At 41.8% G+C, this 16,115-nt stretch overlaps 1 protein-coding gene across 2 annotated transcripts in view; it reads left to right on the plus strand.

The window, feature by feature from the left end:
• Positions 1-16,115, plus strand: part of LOC140953526 (uncharacterized) — a 50,754-nt gene that overhangs the window by 8,700 nt on the left and 25,939 nt on the right. Inside the window, exons 1-10 of one of the 2 annotated variants that reach the window (XM_073402933.1) lie at positions 1,139-1,187; positions 2,578-2,903; positions 5,361-5,499; positions 6,083-6,408; positions 7,087-7,225; positions 7,791-8,116; positions 13,172-13,310; positions 14,157-14,482; positions 14,761-14,899; positions 15,158-15,483. In XM_073402933.1, the coding sequence (XP_073259034.1) occupies positions 1,154-1,187; positions 2,578-2,903; positions 5,361-5,499; positions 6,083-6,408; positions 7,087-7,225; positions 7,791-8,116; positions 13,172-13,310; positions 14,157-14,482; positions 14,761-14,899; positions 15,158-15,483 (2,220 nt within the window). In that variant the 5' untranslated portion in view covers positions 1,139-1,153. Of the gene's footprint in view, positions 1-1,138; positions 1,188-2,577; positions 2,904-5,360; positions 5,500-6,082; positions 6,409-7,086; positions 7,226-7,790; positions 8,117-13,171; positions 13,311-14,156; positions 14,483-14,760; positions 14,900-15,157; positions 15,484-16,115 lie in introns of those variants that run through there. The other variant, XM_073402934.1, reaches the window with a different exon arrangement.

A 16,115-nucleotide genomic window follows, 5' to 3' on the forward strand; every position in this document is an offset into this window, starting at 1 on the left:
GCAGAGCAATCAAAGATTCCCAGGTTTCCGCCTCTTCACAATCGGGTGGCAGAGTTCTACACGCTCCCAGCCAAGGCAGGTTAAATTTCCGGACATATAGCAACCTAGCTGGTGCATGGTGCCCTCGTAAAAATGACCCAAATCCCTGGCTTCAGGTTGATCTTGGTAGTTACACAACGGTGACTCGCGTTGCAACACAAGGGAGAAATGGATGGGGGAATTGGTGGGTTACCAAGTACCGACTACTGTACAGCGATAATGGAATAACCTTTCATTACTACAAAGATCCATCGGACAATTCGGCCAAGGTAAACTATCTTTTCCTACCTTTATTCACTTAGCACTATTAAAATAGTATTTTCTTTTTTCAAGCCTTTAAATGCTCAGACATGCAGAGCACATATTGTTTTTAAAACTCAGTCAATTCACGGTTTGGTAAGATTGTAGGAGAACTAATGACACATCTTTACTATCAATCGTTTTTGAGTGAAGTTGGTGAGGCATTTTATTCAGTATGGCGTTTGCCTCATATGCTTCGTCTACTATGGTTTGTTTTGACTTAGAAAGTTGTAAAACGCCCAAACATTGGAGTCAGGTTTAGTATAGCTAAGGTAGCAAAGCTATCCTAAATATAACAGTTAAAGCTAATACAGACGTTTGGAAGCATGGAGACGCGGGTTCAAGCCTTGCCGTCACGTTCTCATCGTAGACACAAACCTTGGCTTCATTTTGTCTCTCTTCACCGAGCTGTATAAATGGGTACTGGAAACATACTGCTGGGATTCTCCGATGGATATGCAACCCTTCCAGGGAGAAGTGGTATTACTCCTAGTCGCCTTATGCTACAGAAAGCGGGATTGAAGTCCCGCACGGTCTGGTAAGCCAGACGGCTCGTATGCAGACTCATACCTTTTACAGGTGGAAAAACCGATCATGGCTAATTCTCGGAGTTTGAATTATTTTGGACGCTCTTCCCCACACTGACTAGTGCAGACAGAGTAGACTGTTATGTGTACTAACGTGAAGAACTGCGTCGTTCTCTTTCTAGATTTTTGACGGGAATAAAGACAAGGACACTGTTGTGTATAATCGAATAAATCCGCCAATTACAACACGTTTTATCCGCTTACAGCCAGTCCAATGGAATAACGAGATGGCGATAAGAATGGAACTTTATGGTTGTCCAGGTATACTTAGCTTGTTTTTAGTCCAGTTGTACATTATCACACATTTTTGTTGGGTTCTTCGTATGTGATGATCGATGGTTAGCGCGGAGATGATCTTCAGACGTGTTGGACGATCCAAACTCCTTGAGACGAACTTAACTGAGCCAAACGTCGAACTTTTCATGAACTTACCTCATTAAGTTTGTTCCGTCTCATGAAAAGTTCGACGTTTGGCCTGGGCCTTAGCTCCTTTCCATGGTTGATATCTCGAATACCGTAAACCGTCGCTTACAAGCCCTGTGCTTGTAAAACTTCGTAAAGGGTTTTTGGAGGGCTAATAAACGGGGTGGGGACATATATCGGGGAGGCTGACTTATACTGGACTAAAACAGCGTTTCAAAACAAGTTACATAGCAGTTCTGGCAAAATAAGTTTTGAATGTACTGGCTTTTTGAAGCTTCACAACGTCAAATTAAAAAAGAATTCCCTTCAACAGAAGCTAGGGGGGTTCAAACTGGGTGTGTTTTTTGCTTACAGGTAGAGGGGCCTGCACAGACTAGGAGAGCTTGCAAGTGGGGGAGCTTATGCCAGGGGGGAGAGCAGCCTACAGCAAGGCTTTTAAATGTAATGAAGATCGTCGCTGTTAAAAACGCAACTTCAGAGTTCCCTTTTTTCCCGTAATTAAGCTCATCGATTTTTACCCTGAAGGTGGAGGTGGGTACTCAAGGGAAGTTTAGGTTATGGTGTGACGCCGAGGCAAATTCTGACCCTGTTTAAGACAAAAAAGTTTATTTTTTGTTTAGGAGAGGGAAAGTTTATTTTAAACCTTGACTCATTTCGTTTTGCAAACAGAATTAAGTAATCTTTCAAACTAAAATCATGGAAGTTTAAACCCAAAATGGACGCCCGTTACGGTAGGTGCTCGATATCGACGTTCTTACGAAAAATTGGGGATTGCAAAAAATCACATTTTCGTATTTTGTGAATCCTAAACAAATAAATTAGTTAATTAATTGATCAATTGATTGATTGATTGATTAATTGATCAATTGATTGATTGATTGATACCGTTGTGGTCCACCTCGATGTGATTCTTTGTCTACCATTCCGGATCAAACTGGAAATTAAATTGTTGGTTTCCGCAACACCAAGAATCAGCCAGAAAAGCGGAGTACCCGGTTATTGTTACTTGTAATCATCGAGATGAGTCATTCGCTCTAATCAGGACGGCATTGAAAAGCTCCAATTCATTGGCAATTTTGTCGTTCATGAATATCCGCAACGATAAAACATGGTATACTATCGGGTAGGATATTCCTCATTAAAGTGCCTTACTCTTGCGAGCTGAAGTTTACCGAACAGAACATTACAATAACCACGCAATAGAAAGTTAAGGGTTTGTATTTAACAGGTTGCATAGCTCCTCTTGGGATGGAAAGTAGAACAATTCTTGATGATCAGATAAGCGCATCTTCACAAATGAATGGCAACCATTCTGCATCACAAGCCAGGCTGTACTTGCAAACAGATGGAAGCAAATTTGGCGGCTGGTCTGCTCTCACAAATGATGTCAACCAATGGCTTCAGGTGGATTTCGGTAGCTATACGCTAGTTAGACGGATAGCGACCCAAGGGGAGAATGGCTACAGCAACTGGGTGACCAAATACAAGTTGAAGTATAGTGATGATGGTACTACCTTCCAGTTTTACAAAGACGTCGGAAGCACGTCTCCAAAGGTACTTAGTGATCAGCATCAAATTTCTGCTTGTTATATCAATGCTTTGTAAAACAGAGTGGTCATCAGAATTACAGACATGATCACATAAGATGAATTTGCTTGATATTTTATCAACTTCTCCTCACTGCTTCTGTAGGAAATTAATAGGGGCAACAAATGATAATTCAAATTTTGATCTGAGGGGTTTAAAAGGTAAACAAACCTCACGGTGTGGTCCATCCGATCCCTGCAGACCTTGAGTCAGACTCTATCAACTGCTACCCCCCGTTAACACGAACACTGAGAGGCGGATTCATAGCCTGTGAACAGGCCTTTGGTCGAGCGGGGAACTAGGGAGAGGGAAAAGCGAAAAGGCCTGTAGACAAACATCTGGGACCGCCGTTCCACGGCACCCGCTGTGCATCAGATCCTGATGCAAGTCCTTATTGGCGAGAACACTGACGGTTGACAGGTCTGATTGACATCGGCTTTTCGGTCGGCATGTAGCACGCGTTTTGATCACAAAGTGGAAATAACAAAACACTCCAACGCCTAAGCTTGTTCAAAAGCTATGACCAAGGGAGGAACTACGCGCTCCAGTCAAAAGACTCACACTATCTTTAGAAAAACACTAGGCTGGAGTTTACCGAGTCACAATGCAATTCTCCATAGTTGATGTAGCTTCGGTTTAAGCTGCACTTGAATCTTATAACTTTGGATCTGTAAATTACTATCCGTGATAATTTTTAAACATTTTGCAAAGAAAACTAACGAGCTCGGCCCAGCGTGATACTACATTTCAGAAAAACATTACATTCACGGACTATAGAAAATCGCTTAGTTATTCAGATCCAGAAGGCACTTTGGAGAAAAGTAAGACCTTTATTCAGCCGCAATAAAAAGTGTTACGCTTCAAAAGAGGTAAAAGAAAATGCTCTTGCATCAGAGGGCAAATCCTGCTGACCAGAGACAAAAACCACAGTAAATCGATATGTATGCCATGACCTCTCAGTGTGAAACAAGCGGCTAAAATCACATTTGCTCAGTGAAAATGTAGAACCTTCCAGAGCATCATCTACCCAGCAGAGGAAAAAGCTTATGGGAACAAGCAGAATTTTGGCGTGAGGTAAACGTCGTGTAGGCCTACCGCCCCCTTTTATTGCTATAAATACGGAATAAATACCCAAAGGTGTAATTCCTGTCGGCGATCGAAGCGCTCCTGATCTCTTTGTACTTGTCTTAGAAGGTTCACGATCTGGAGAAGTCATGATAGTATCTGTACCTTTCGCATTCCAAGTTCGCTCGTTGCAGGGGCGTGTTAAATTAAAAACTGAACTAGCAAGACGAACGGCCCGTCGCGCACAAGTTAAGCAGCTTAAATCGGAAAAGCTTTCTCCTAGCTCAAGAGGAAACTTAAGGATTCAAATGCTTGCGCTAGGACAACGCTGTCTTGGCCACTGTCAACCAGCAAGGTCTTGTTTCTTGAAACGCCAAAGACCGGCACCGTATTAATTCTCTTACCGGAGATCAACGATATTTTGCAAAATCGGCAATTAGGCTCGCGTTCCATTTTACTTTGTTTTGAGACGGAGCAAAACACGGCTCATTTCCCGTTAATTTTCCCAGGAGTTACTCACACGCGAAATTGATTGACAGATAACGATCTTACTAACAGATGTTCGGCGAGATAATTACAAGAGCGTGGAATAGCGGCCTCAAATGTTTGTCTACAGGCTCTCTCCCCCCGCCCGCCCTTTCCCTTCCCTATCCTTGCTATTTTTTCCCTTAACAGAGAGCCTGTTCACAGGCTACGGATTCAAAGCGCTGGGATCAAAAATGTAAGGACTGGCTTTCCCTAGGAAAAAAACAAACTGCCCGTAATAATTAGATGTCCTTATTCAGCGGGTTTCCCGGTAAGCGGGGTTCGACTGTATATTAATTTATTATCTTTCGGTTAGACCGGTAATTTACAATCACCATTAACGCATCTTGTTTACCCCCCAAAGTTTTGCAAAACCATTGTTTTCAATTTCTCCTGGGTATTACAGTCGTCCAAAGAGAAATCGAAGACAATGGTTATGCAAAATTGTGGGACAATCGCGGACAAAATGAGTTGAGATACTTCGCCCAAAACTGGGCTTTTTTACGTTTTATTAACTTCAAAAGGAGGAAATATAGCCTTCCTCCCCCATCCCCTCCGTGCAATGTTGTGCCCTTGTTCTAGCTACCTATAGAAAGCAACTAACACCCCAACTTTGAATGGAGGGGACAGGGGAGGGGTGCGGATTCTTTTGTTCTCCGAAGTTACCCTGTCTAAGTACAATGTCTCAACAATTTTGTCGCCGATTGGGAGGTAAACAAGGTGCGTTATGACCTATGTGAAAATGGTGAATTGCTCGTTTTATTCTCGATTATTCAGTTTTAAAATCGATCTCCAAGGTTCATTATTAAAACACAGTTTCATCGTAACTTTCAGGTGTTTAACGGTAACACAGATAGTGAAACGGTTGTGTACAACAACCTTCCCATAACGATCAAGACCCGCTTCTTTCGTCTTTTGCCAATGCAGTGGAAAAATCAGATATCAATGAGGATTGAAGTGTATGGTTGCCCAGGTATTAAACTGATAATGCTTGAAAAAATTGGTCTATTTTACAATAGAGTGAGCACTTTTTCTCTGCACAAACATTCGCCATTAGGAAATAGCCTATACTTGTTTAGCCTGTGCCAGGCTCTTGGTCAGTGCGGACGAGTGAAAATATCGGGCGAGCAGTGAACATGCAAGCGAACGAAAGACGGTGGGAAGAAAGGAGGGAGAGCCCGTAAGGACTTCACAATTACCACGGTCTGTCCACTACCTCCCCCACTTCATGAAAAACCGTTTCTCGTGTTAAAATTTTAAAATGTTCCCGCGCTTGCTATGTATTTTCTTTGTCTCTGCTTGCGGAAACCAAGCGATTGACATGATTGACGTCAGCTATCAAAATTGACCAATCATAGGGTATACCAGGGGCTGGAATGTCAAGTATTGAAAACAATGCTTACAGACCCCACTTACCTGTCTCTCTAGCTTCCCCGCGGTTTTCGCGCAGTTTTTCTCGATGCGCTCTCCATACTATCTCAGAGTCTGGAACAGACTAATACTTGTTTCTTACAGACGTTTATTGCGTGTGTTGTTCCACTTTGTCGAACTTACAGGTTGCATAGCATCTGCTGGCATGGAGAGTGGAGCAATCTCTGATTTCCAGATAAGTGCTTCGTCCCAAAAGACCGATAGTTTTGCGGCAAGTCGCGCCAGGTTAAATGCGAAAGTGACCGGACTTAAGCAAGGAGGCTGGTCGCCTTTAAAAGACGATCTTAATCAATGGCTACAGGTGGATCTTAGTGGTTATACCACAGTAACACGTTTGGCAACACAAGGAAGGGATGGCTCAGATGAGTGGGTCACCAAATACAAGTTGCAGTACAGTGTTGATGGAGTCACTTATCACTTTTACAAAGGAAGAGGAGAAAGCTCATCAACGGTACGTAAATCGGATCAATTGAGGTTTCTGGGAAACTGACCACCTACCCCTCCCCTAAGCTAACATTAACACTTACTTCTCACTTAAGGCAAAATGTTGGCTTAGGGGAGGGGTAGGTGGTCAGTTTCCCAGAAACCTAAATTGATCCCGTAAATCATACTAAACATCAGAGGCGGATCCAGACCTTCAGATAAGGGGGAGCCCGATCATCCAGACCCTGTGATAAGGGGGAAGACGAGGTGGCCGGTCTCGAAAAAAAATTTTACGCCCCTAAAAATAAGGGGTCCCGAGGCCCCTCCCCTGGATCCGCCTCTGGAAATGGACACTTCGCCCGATGGAAGGTAATCCGGATTCTGGACCTCGGGAAATTGTTCCTTGTGGAATCGAATTTCCTTGATTTTTTTTTTTTGTGGAATCCGGAATCCTGGACTTTGGAATCCAGAATCCAGCTCAGGGAGTTCGGAATCCCGCCAACGATTGGAATCCGAAATCCAAGTTCCTCCGTTGGTTCTTCCCTTGTTGGAAAGGTTTTTCTCCGGTTTTTCCCTCCCGTAAAAATCCAACACTTCCAAGTTTCAATTCGATATAGAACTCACGGACACGTTTAAATGAATTCTTAAGAACTCCTAAGGGCTTATAGCAGTCACGAGATTTCTTAATTAACTTTTCTTGCTTTAGACTTTTGATGGAAACCAAGATAGTAACACCATTGTGTATAACAAGTTGAATTCGCCAATCATGGTACGCCTGGTTCGGTTATTGCCAATAGAGTGGCGCAATCACATATGTCTCAGAATGGAGATCTACGGCTGTCCAGGTAATAAGCCGGTTGACAGTTATTAAACAGCTACTATCAATTAAACCATATATGCTGAAGTCAACGCACATTTTGGTCAGTCATTACCTGGGATAAGTCAAAGTACAGATGCACGGATGACATTATGGAAGCTTTTTCAACTGTTTCGTCCCACAAGCATGATCATTCGCCATGTTCTAAAAGAGTGAAAAAAACTGGGTACGATATACGACCACAAAGTTTTTTGGGATCGTTTGGAGGCACAACATGAAAGTCAACAAACATGTCGTAACGCAACATATCGTTACAAACTGCAATGATAAGTTAAGAAATACAACTATTCTTTGCTCATAATGTACTACAGAACTTCCAAAGAGCTTAATGCAGCAAGTATGTCTCCTTCAGTCAGAGTAACCTTCAGAGCGTTTTTAAGAGGTGACCTGCTGCTCTCCGCCATGTTTTTGCTCTGTATATATATTGTCCGCTGTTACTTTGGTCTGTAACAATATTGTCCTACCGTTACGGGTCCTCTACCATAATACTCCAACATTTTAATTTCTACTTATCGTTACTGATTGTATTACAGGTTGTATAGCTCCACTTGGTATGGAAAATGGAGCAATCTCTGATGCCCAGATAAGTGCCTCTTCTCAGTGGGATGACAATCATGGTCCACATAGAGCTCGATTGAATAGGAGAAGGTTCGGAAACAAGAGGGGAGCCTGGAGCGCTTTAAACAATGACATTTATCAGTGGCTTCAGGTTGATCTTGGGAAATATACCACAGTGACTCGCATAGCGACTCAGGGCAGAAGTGATTTGAACCAATGGGTTACCAAGTGCAGGTTACAGTACAGTGAAGACGGAGTGAACTTCCGTTTGTACAAAGCACTAGGACAAGATTCAGGAAAGGTACGCCCAGATAGTCTTCTTCTCGACCCATGTTATGTCACCCGGATTCCTGAATCCTGCAACTTTTTACATGTAGAATTAGGAATCCTGGGAATGCAGCTCGAGGAATAAGGAATTCTGTGTTTTCACTCACGTGGCCAGCATCTATGCAAATTTATTGAAACAAAAGAAAGCTTTTAAGACCCAATGTCTGTAATTTTCGAGAATCGGTTGACAGTCGTGAATTTTTGAATTTCTTCATATTTTGCCCACATAATCTCTATAGTACACTTATTTCAAAAATCACATTAAAACTTGTAACGGCTTTTTATTTTTTCCTGAATCAGGCAAAGTTTGAAAACGCCAAATCGGTGCTCTTTCGAGTATGAAATTAGCGAAAATTAAGCATTTTCTTCGCACTCGTACATAAAAACGGGATGACATCTCTAAATGAAATCAAGTCACAAGGAAAACAAAGACTTGTACTTTATAATTCTGTAATTATCTTTAGATAAGCTGTTTAAATGTGACTGTGTTGGCCGCAAGAAGGAACACGATTTCGGCTCTTTTCAAAAATGGCAAATTTGACCTAACTTCACCATCGAAAAATACAACTGATACATGGAATTTCAACATGAAACAAACACTGTTTTAAAGTATATTCTTTACCGTTTCTTGTGTTAAAAAAATTTTGGCGGCATCACAAAAGTGCGTCGCTGAGACACCGAAACGTGCAGCGTAGTTTCGCACGTTGGAACGCTGAATTAACAAGCTAGCCGCGAGTGTAGGCACACAAAAGTTTTTGCTAACTTACCTTCTTTTACAAGGGGCACATTACGGGAAGCTCTAAAAATCTTTTGAAAAACGCTTTTCAATTTGATGGTTATAAAAAAGAACTAAGTAGATTAACACTGCATTTGATTGCACGCAAGTAGCTGAAAAAGACAACGCTGTTAAGTTCTCACGGAGTGTAAATATTAACTTCGAGTTTCTGCACCTAAAATAAAGCCACTAGAAACGGCGTGCTAGCTCTAAATAGGATTCGAGATCTCTAAGAATTACTTACCACAGTCGTTTCAACCGCAAGTGGTCGCAGTTTACTGAAATCTTCCGTCGTTTAGCCTCAGACTAAACGCTGTGATGCGTGATGAAAGCCCGTGTGTAATTTGAGTCTGGTCACGCAACTGTACAGACAAGGATAAATCATCGCACGAGTGTACAATTAACACTGTTTTTTTTTAGTTTTATATTTTATATTCCCAAAACATGTGGAACTAAACTTGATTTTAGGATGTCACCAGCCGAAACTCAAATAGAGAAAGAAAAGAAATAGAGTAAGCCGAGTCTGCAAAACTTTTCACACTAGTTTTTCTTATTTGCACTTAGCCTTCTGCGCCTTTGCTTGTAATAAACTAATGTTAACCCCGCTTAGCGTATAGACTTCTTTATCGATCACCTCAGTATGAATTGAGGGATTTAGGTACACACGTACGCCATATGCAACATGAGGGTAGAGCAGAGAAATGGAAACGAGTAAAACTGTTTAAAGGAAATTGGCCAATGCTCCGCAAAAGAACCTTCCTGAAAAACCACAAATCGAAAATGGACAATGGACACATTTGATGAGCGAAATACAAGTATTTAACATGTTTAAATTACTGAAAGTAGTATTACTTTGCTCCTCTGCAGCAAGGGCATCTTCTGGCGAGACCTCAACCTGCTGTTGACGAATTGTACTGATCCCTCGCCCCCCGAACAGAGGCCCTTAAAGGCCAGTCCACACAGTATGGGGTAGACCAGAATGTACGTACTGCTAGCTCCCGCCTGAAAAAAGGTGTAGTCACCTGGCTCTATCCGCCACCATCCCCCCGGCACTTGTTCGCAGGCTAGAAAATAAACCAATTCCCTGATAAGTTCTTTTTCATAACGTCAAAATCCGTCGCGAAAATGAAAAAAAATGCTTTAAAGTGCCTCAGCCATTTTACTTACTATCTTTTAACCAAATACGTTGCGGAGAAAAGAGATAAAAGGCTGAAAACAGCCTTTCATTTCGATTTAAAATTTCAGATGGAGAATGCCCTTTTCCTAGGTCTGCACCTGCAGTGACTTGTGTGCTAAAACTCCTTCGTGGTGGTATCTCTCAGGCAAAAACGACCGCCTTGCGGCGAGGAGCGAGGAGAGAAGTCCGTGGCCATTTTCGAAAACAAAAAGAAGTGTAAAGGCAGCACCTTCGTCGCTCAGAAAACGTCTGCGTATATAATTTTCTTCAGGCCGCACAGAGTCATCAATTAATGTGCCTTTACGGGCCCCTTTTAAATGAGCAGCCAGCATGGCCAGTAGGCTGTTCTGAAACGGTACAACGTGCTTTGTTCTCCGCCACCCGGAACCAAACATTTAGCGGTGGTGAGGAAAAACTTTTGATTTTATGCGCCAGTTTTGTGGATCAAGCAAAGTCTGTTAGCTCTAAATGTAGTGATAAAGACATGAATTTTTGTATGTGTAGGGTTGATCCTAAAGGAGAACCCAATGCCAACCAACCCACCCATCTCCTCCTCCTTCCCTAAAGTAGACTTTTCATGACGTTAGCATAATCACCTGAGACCTCTTGTAAAGTTAACTAAAATAATAGCAAGCACCTTCGTAGCCTGTTCACAGACCCTCTACTTTTTCATTAGAGATCGTCGATCTATTTTCTCTTTGGAGATCGTCGATTTTGCGTATGAAAATAAAAGCCGCGGGGGATTTATTGACCAGTAGAGCAAGGGGCTCTCTCTCGCGCACTCGCTTCGCTCGCGTGCTCGTCTATTTTCGAAACGAAAGAGGAGTGTAAAAGCTGCCCATTCGTCGCTCAGAAATCGTCTGCGTATATCATTTTCAGTTCAGGCCATACACAGTCATCAATCAATGTGCCTTTATGGACCCCTCTATGAGCAGCCAGTAGGTTGATCTAGAACGGTACCACGTGATTTGTTGCACCGCTACCCGGAACCAAACATTTAGAGGTGGTGAGGAAAAACTCTTATTTTCATGCGCCAATTTTGTGGATCAAACAAAGATCACCTAACGTAAATGCAGAAAACCTTACTTTTATCGTTAGCATGGTAGGGTCGATGCTTGGTTATTGCCCTACATACTCACGTGACTAACAAGTCAGGAGCATACCAAGTGACTCACGACATCTTTTCTATGATCGCAATACGTTCAGCATTACTGTGGCCACAGGCGCCACAAACCAAGTTTGAATATGTGCGAGATGCTATACGAACATACAACAAAGACTTGCACCGTAAAACACTTATACCAGGAATTTCTTTTTCGGCGCGTTACGCGTCACGCACTTCCAGAATGTCATCTTCCCTCGTGTTGACGGATTGAAAACATATACAAACTTAACTTTGATTCTGCCGTGATGCAGAATTTAGTTAGCGGTACTGTGACCCCGTCTAGCATTTAAATTCAGGTAAATAAATAACTTTTCTGATATTAAGGTTTCAATACGATTAAAACTATAGCAAGCGAGTATTTCGACAATATTCCCCTCTACTAACTGTGATTTGAACTGCGTATTCGTCTCTTCATAATGGTGTATCGCAAAAATCAGTTGAAAGGAATCATGTTAAACCGAACAGAAACGCCGAAATATAATCTGAAACCGTTACAACTCTGACTAGGGCTTAAATGTCGAAGTAACTTAGGTTTGCGAAGGATTAATATTCCAAGCGTTGAAACTTGCTTGTTGCATGCGCTTTCCTGGTGTCAAAATACCCTTCAGGTTTTGGTCTCTCGACGGTGTGCATTTGAAATGCCGCCAGAAATATTTTAACACGAACAACAGCAAAGGATATGCTTCAATACAGTTCTTGTTTCATATTGAAATTCCATGTACCAACTGGGTTTTTACGATGGGGAAGTTAGGTCAAATTTGCCATTTTTGAAAAGTGTTGAAACCGTGATTCTTCTTGCGGCCGGTACAGTCACATTTAAACGGTTTATTTAAAGTTAACTGCTGAATTATGGAGTAAAAATGTGTGTCTGTTTTGTGACTTGATTTCACCTAGAGATATTATTCCGTTTTTATGTACGAGCGCGAAGAAAATGCTCAATTTTCGCTAATTTCATACTCGAAAGAGCGCCGATTTAGAGTTTTTCAAACTTTGCCAGATTCCTGAAAAAATAAAAAGCTGTTACAAGATTTAACGTGATTTTTGAAATTACTGTACTATAGAGATTATTTGAGCAAAATATGAAGAAATTCAAAAATTCACGACTGTCAACCGATTCTCGAAAATTACAGACATTGGCTCTTAAATAATAATAACAGGACTGGTTTGGGACACAAACATGGCCGCCGTTTCATTGTTTTGGGACACAAATATGGCCGCCACGACGTCATGTGAAAACACACAATCAGGAAACCAGTAGCTGAAATGAGGAGTCCACAGTGTGAAATCCAGAATCCCAAAAAATAAGCCTCTCCATGTATAAGCCCCACCAAACTCGTAACGCAAAAAAACCTCCGTTAAATCGCCCCTCCAAATATAAGTCCCCCGGGGGCTAGTACTTGGGAATTACCCTCAAATACAACGTAAAACAAAGCAAGAACGGTAAATTTCCTTCAAACTATAAGGCTAGCCAAATCGATTTTGAAACGCAAATTTCCCTACATAGATTAGCCCCCCTGAATAAAAGCCCCTCCAAAAATAAGCCCCTCAAAAAGTGCCTTTGAAAAATGTAAGCCCCGGGGCTTATTTTCGGAATTTTACGGTACCCTACATGAGGCGATTTCCTCTCTACGTTACTTGGTACTTTCTTTTAAATACCATCAAAACATAAATGACAAAAAATCTCTTTCTATTTTTATTATTTTTATTGATTAGCCTGAATTTCAGCCCTCTCAACTAGTCGCAAACTCCCAAGAAGCTCTCGGGAGTTTGCGACTCGAGGAGACGGCTGCAATTCAGGATAATTATAAATCTGCTAGCTTCAAGAAAATTCATTTACAGTCCAAAAGTTTCGAGTCAATGATAATTAAAAATACATCAGTCTGTAAAATTATTATTTACTATGTTTGGATAGCTGTTTGATGGAAATAATGACAGAAATACCATTGTTTACCAAACATTGAGCCAGCCAATCAGAGCACGTTACATCAGGATACTTCCGGAGGCTTGGTACGGACACATATCAATGAGAATGGAACTCTATGGCTGTGCAGGTATTTTTTTATTCCCCTATTTCAGGACATTTCAACTCGCGACCTTCACACCACAATGGAATCCCAAGTCATATACCATAATAAACCGAAATTGCAGCGGACCTCGCGAAGTTTTTTGCGGGGCCCCATAGCTAAGAAAATTTCTCCGTCCGAGAAATTTTGGTAGTCACGTGACCTTACGTCCGTCCTTCCACCCGTCCGTCTGAACTACAGGGTAACCAATGTGAAATATCACACTTTCTACTATTGTGGGAGCCCTCAACCTGATTTTCGACATCCATGTTGTGGTCGATTGACGACTGTCAAAACGGGCTATCCGCTGACCATTATCACATGACCATATCGCGGGCTCAGGTGTTGACCCATCGGGGTAAGTGTTTGTTTTGATGTTATCGGTTGTCAAGTTAGTATTTTTCAACTGATCACACGCTCAAGTCCGAGTGGATTTCTTTGAATACTTGCAGATTTATTGTTTGAAGCAAACTTTAAATTTATTAACGAGACCTTTGCCTTTAGCCTTGGCTAAATCTATTTATTAGTTCAGTAGAGCATCCCGTCTTTCTTAGACTTTTCGGCTTTGACCTTAGTCTGCTACACAGCCGTTTTTAGTGTCACAGAGCGAGGCTGATTTTGGAAATTCGACAGGGGCGTCTCTATCTCTTGTCAGATCAGGAGGCTTCCCAACTGTGCACTGAACTTTTAATTATTTCTCTGTTTTACAAGACTTTTCTGAATTTATCCAAAAGGTTTGAGTGTTGGCTTTTACTGTTTCATCATAGACTATCCGTTATAAAATTAATGCAATATCTAACATAGGTTCCTTTTACTGATCTGTCTTACGCTTAGCCTGTGAAGCGCCTCTTGGCATGGAAAGCGAAGCAATTGCAGATTCCCAAATAAGCGCATCTTCTCAGCTGGATGACCGACATTCTGCAGCGAAATCCAGATTGCATTTCAAAACAGACGAAAACAAAGATGGAGGCTGGTCATCTCTCACAAGTGATCCCAACCAGTGGCTGCAGGTGGATTTTCGTAGCTATGCTACAGTGACACATGTCGCGACTCAGGGAAGACACGCCCACAATGAATGGTTACTTAACTACAAATTAAAATATAGTGATGATGGCGTGACATTCCAGACTTACAGTGTACCAGGAACCAAACTCCCAAAGGTACGGCTCTCTCTTGAGTAAAGGCTCTTTTTCACGGTTTTTTCAAAAGAAATTGCGCTCTTATACTCCTTCTATTTAACTATGAAGCTTGCAGTAGATTAAATTAAACGATGTCTTCTGTTCATTTGGATTGGCATGCCTACGTTTTACTCGATTGAAATAGCGCCTCTCAAGAACTCCTGTTATCATGCATTTTCCTCCATGTGCCTGGAAACATTCCGTGTCCTCCGAGTTCTGTCGACGTAAGTACACTGTAAATGTTTGTTATCACCGTTTAGGTTTTTGATGGAAACAAGGACAGTGACAGCGTTGTGACCAAAGAATTGAATCCACCAATCACAGCCCGCTGTATACGGATTTTACCAACCAAGTGGAATAACCGGATTTCCATGAGAATGGAGCTCTATGGTTGTGCAGGTATTCTGAAGTAATTTCTGAGACTTCTTGCAACTTAACAGAACCTATTGACTGAGTTTTTTTTAATTCTTCACTTGCTTAGAAAACAGGGCATATCAACTACAAGGCTCATTGAAGTAAATTTTCCCCTTATAGTTTTAAAACGTACTTTAAGCAGCCGCTCGCTATTTAAGCCACAAGGAACGCACTCTACACGTTACAATCCAAACCTATTTTACATTTCATCTATTGATATTCCTTGTTATATTTATGATCAAGCTTGCTTCGCCCCACTTGGAATGGAAAATAATGCCATTTCAGACGGCCAGATAAGCGCCTCTTCGCAAGCAGATGACGATCATGCCGCAAACCAAGCCAGATTGCATGCTAAGATAAGTAGCGGCAAAAGCGGTGGCTGGGCTGCTCTTCAAAATAATGTTAACCAATGGCTTCAGGTGGATCTTGGAATTTACACCAGAGTAACACGGGTGGCCACTCAGGGAAGAAATTCCTTTAGTGGATGGGTGACCAAGTATATGTTACAGTACAGTGACGATGGATTCATCTTTTGGTCTTACGAAGAAGCAGCTAACACTTCCGCAATGGTAAGTCTTTGCTCGCGTGCGTAAATGTTAAATCTCGAACACAAAACTTGAAATGATCAGTCGTATTCGTTCCAGTGACAACTCCAGCGTTTTTATCAAATAAACCCTAACGCTTAAAGTACGTCATGGTATGCCTTTTTTTCCTGTGGGGACTCAACAAACTTTTATTCAAGGAGGCACCGCCCCGAGGTCCAACCCCTTACCCTTTTATTTACTATTTTTGATGGAAAAGGTACCCCATTCGTACAGCTTCTATTGACAAATGATACCCCTTTCACATACCTAATTCAGAACGAAGACTGCAAAAAAAGTCGGTTTTTCTCCTTTAAAATCGATTTTTTAAGCCACCCACGTAAGATTTTCGCACGAAGCATACAAGCCTTACAAGACCAGAGCGCTCCAGGACTTTTCTTTGACCGTTCTCGTGTTCTTGACCAACGCAAAAATACGGGTTGTTTTGCTGAACAAGCGCTGAACACAGCGATATCAAGGAAGACTGGTTGGTTCCCCACTTGTAGCAGTTCGGGAGGGTTCATCGTGAATGCCATCAATGATATTTACAAGTAACTGTCAATAACAGTCTTATTAGGGACTACGTTCACCCGGACGATCATACTCAACCTACTTATGAA

The sequence above is a fragment of the Porites lutea genome, chromosome 12 (genome assembly GCF_958299795.1).
Source record: "Porites lutea chromosome 12, jaPorLute2.1, whole genome shotgun sequence".
NCBI classification, from domain to species: Eukaryota; Metazoa; Cnidaria; class Anthozoa; order Scleractinia; family Poritidae; genus Porites; species Porites lutea.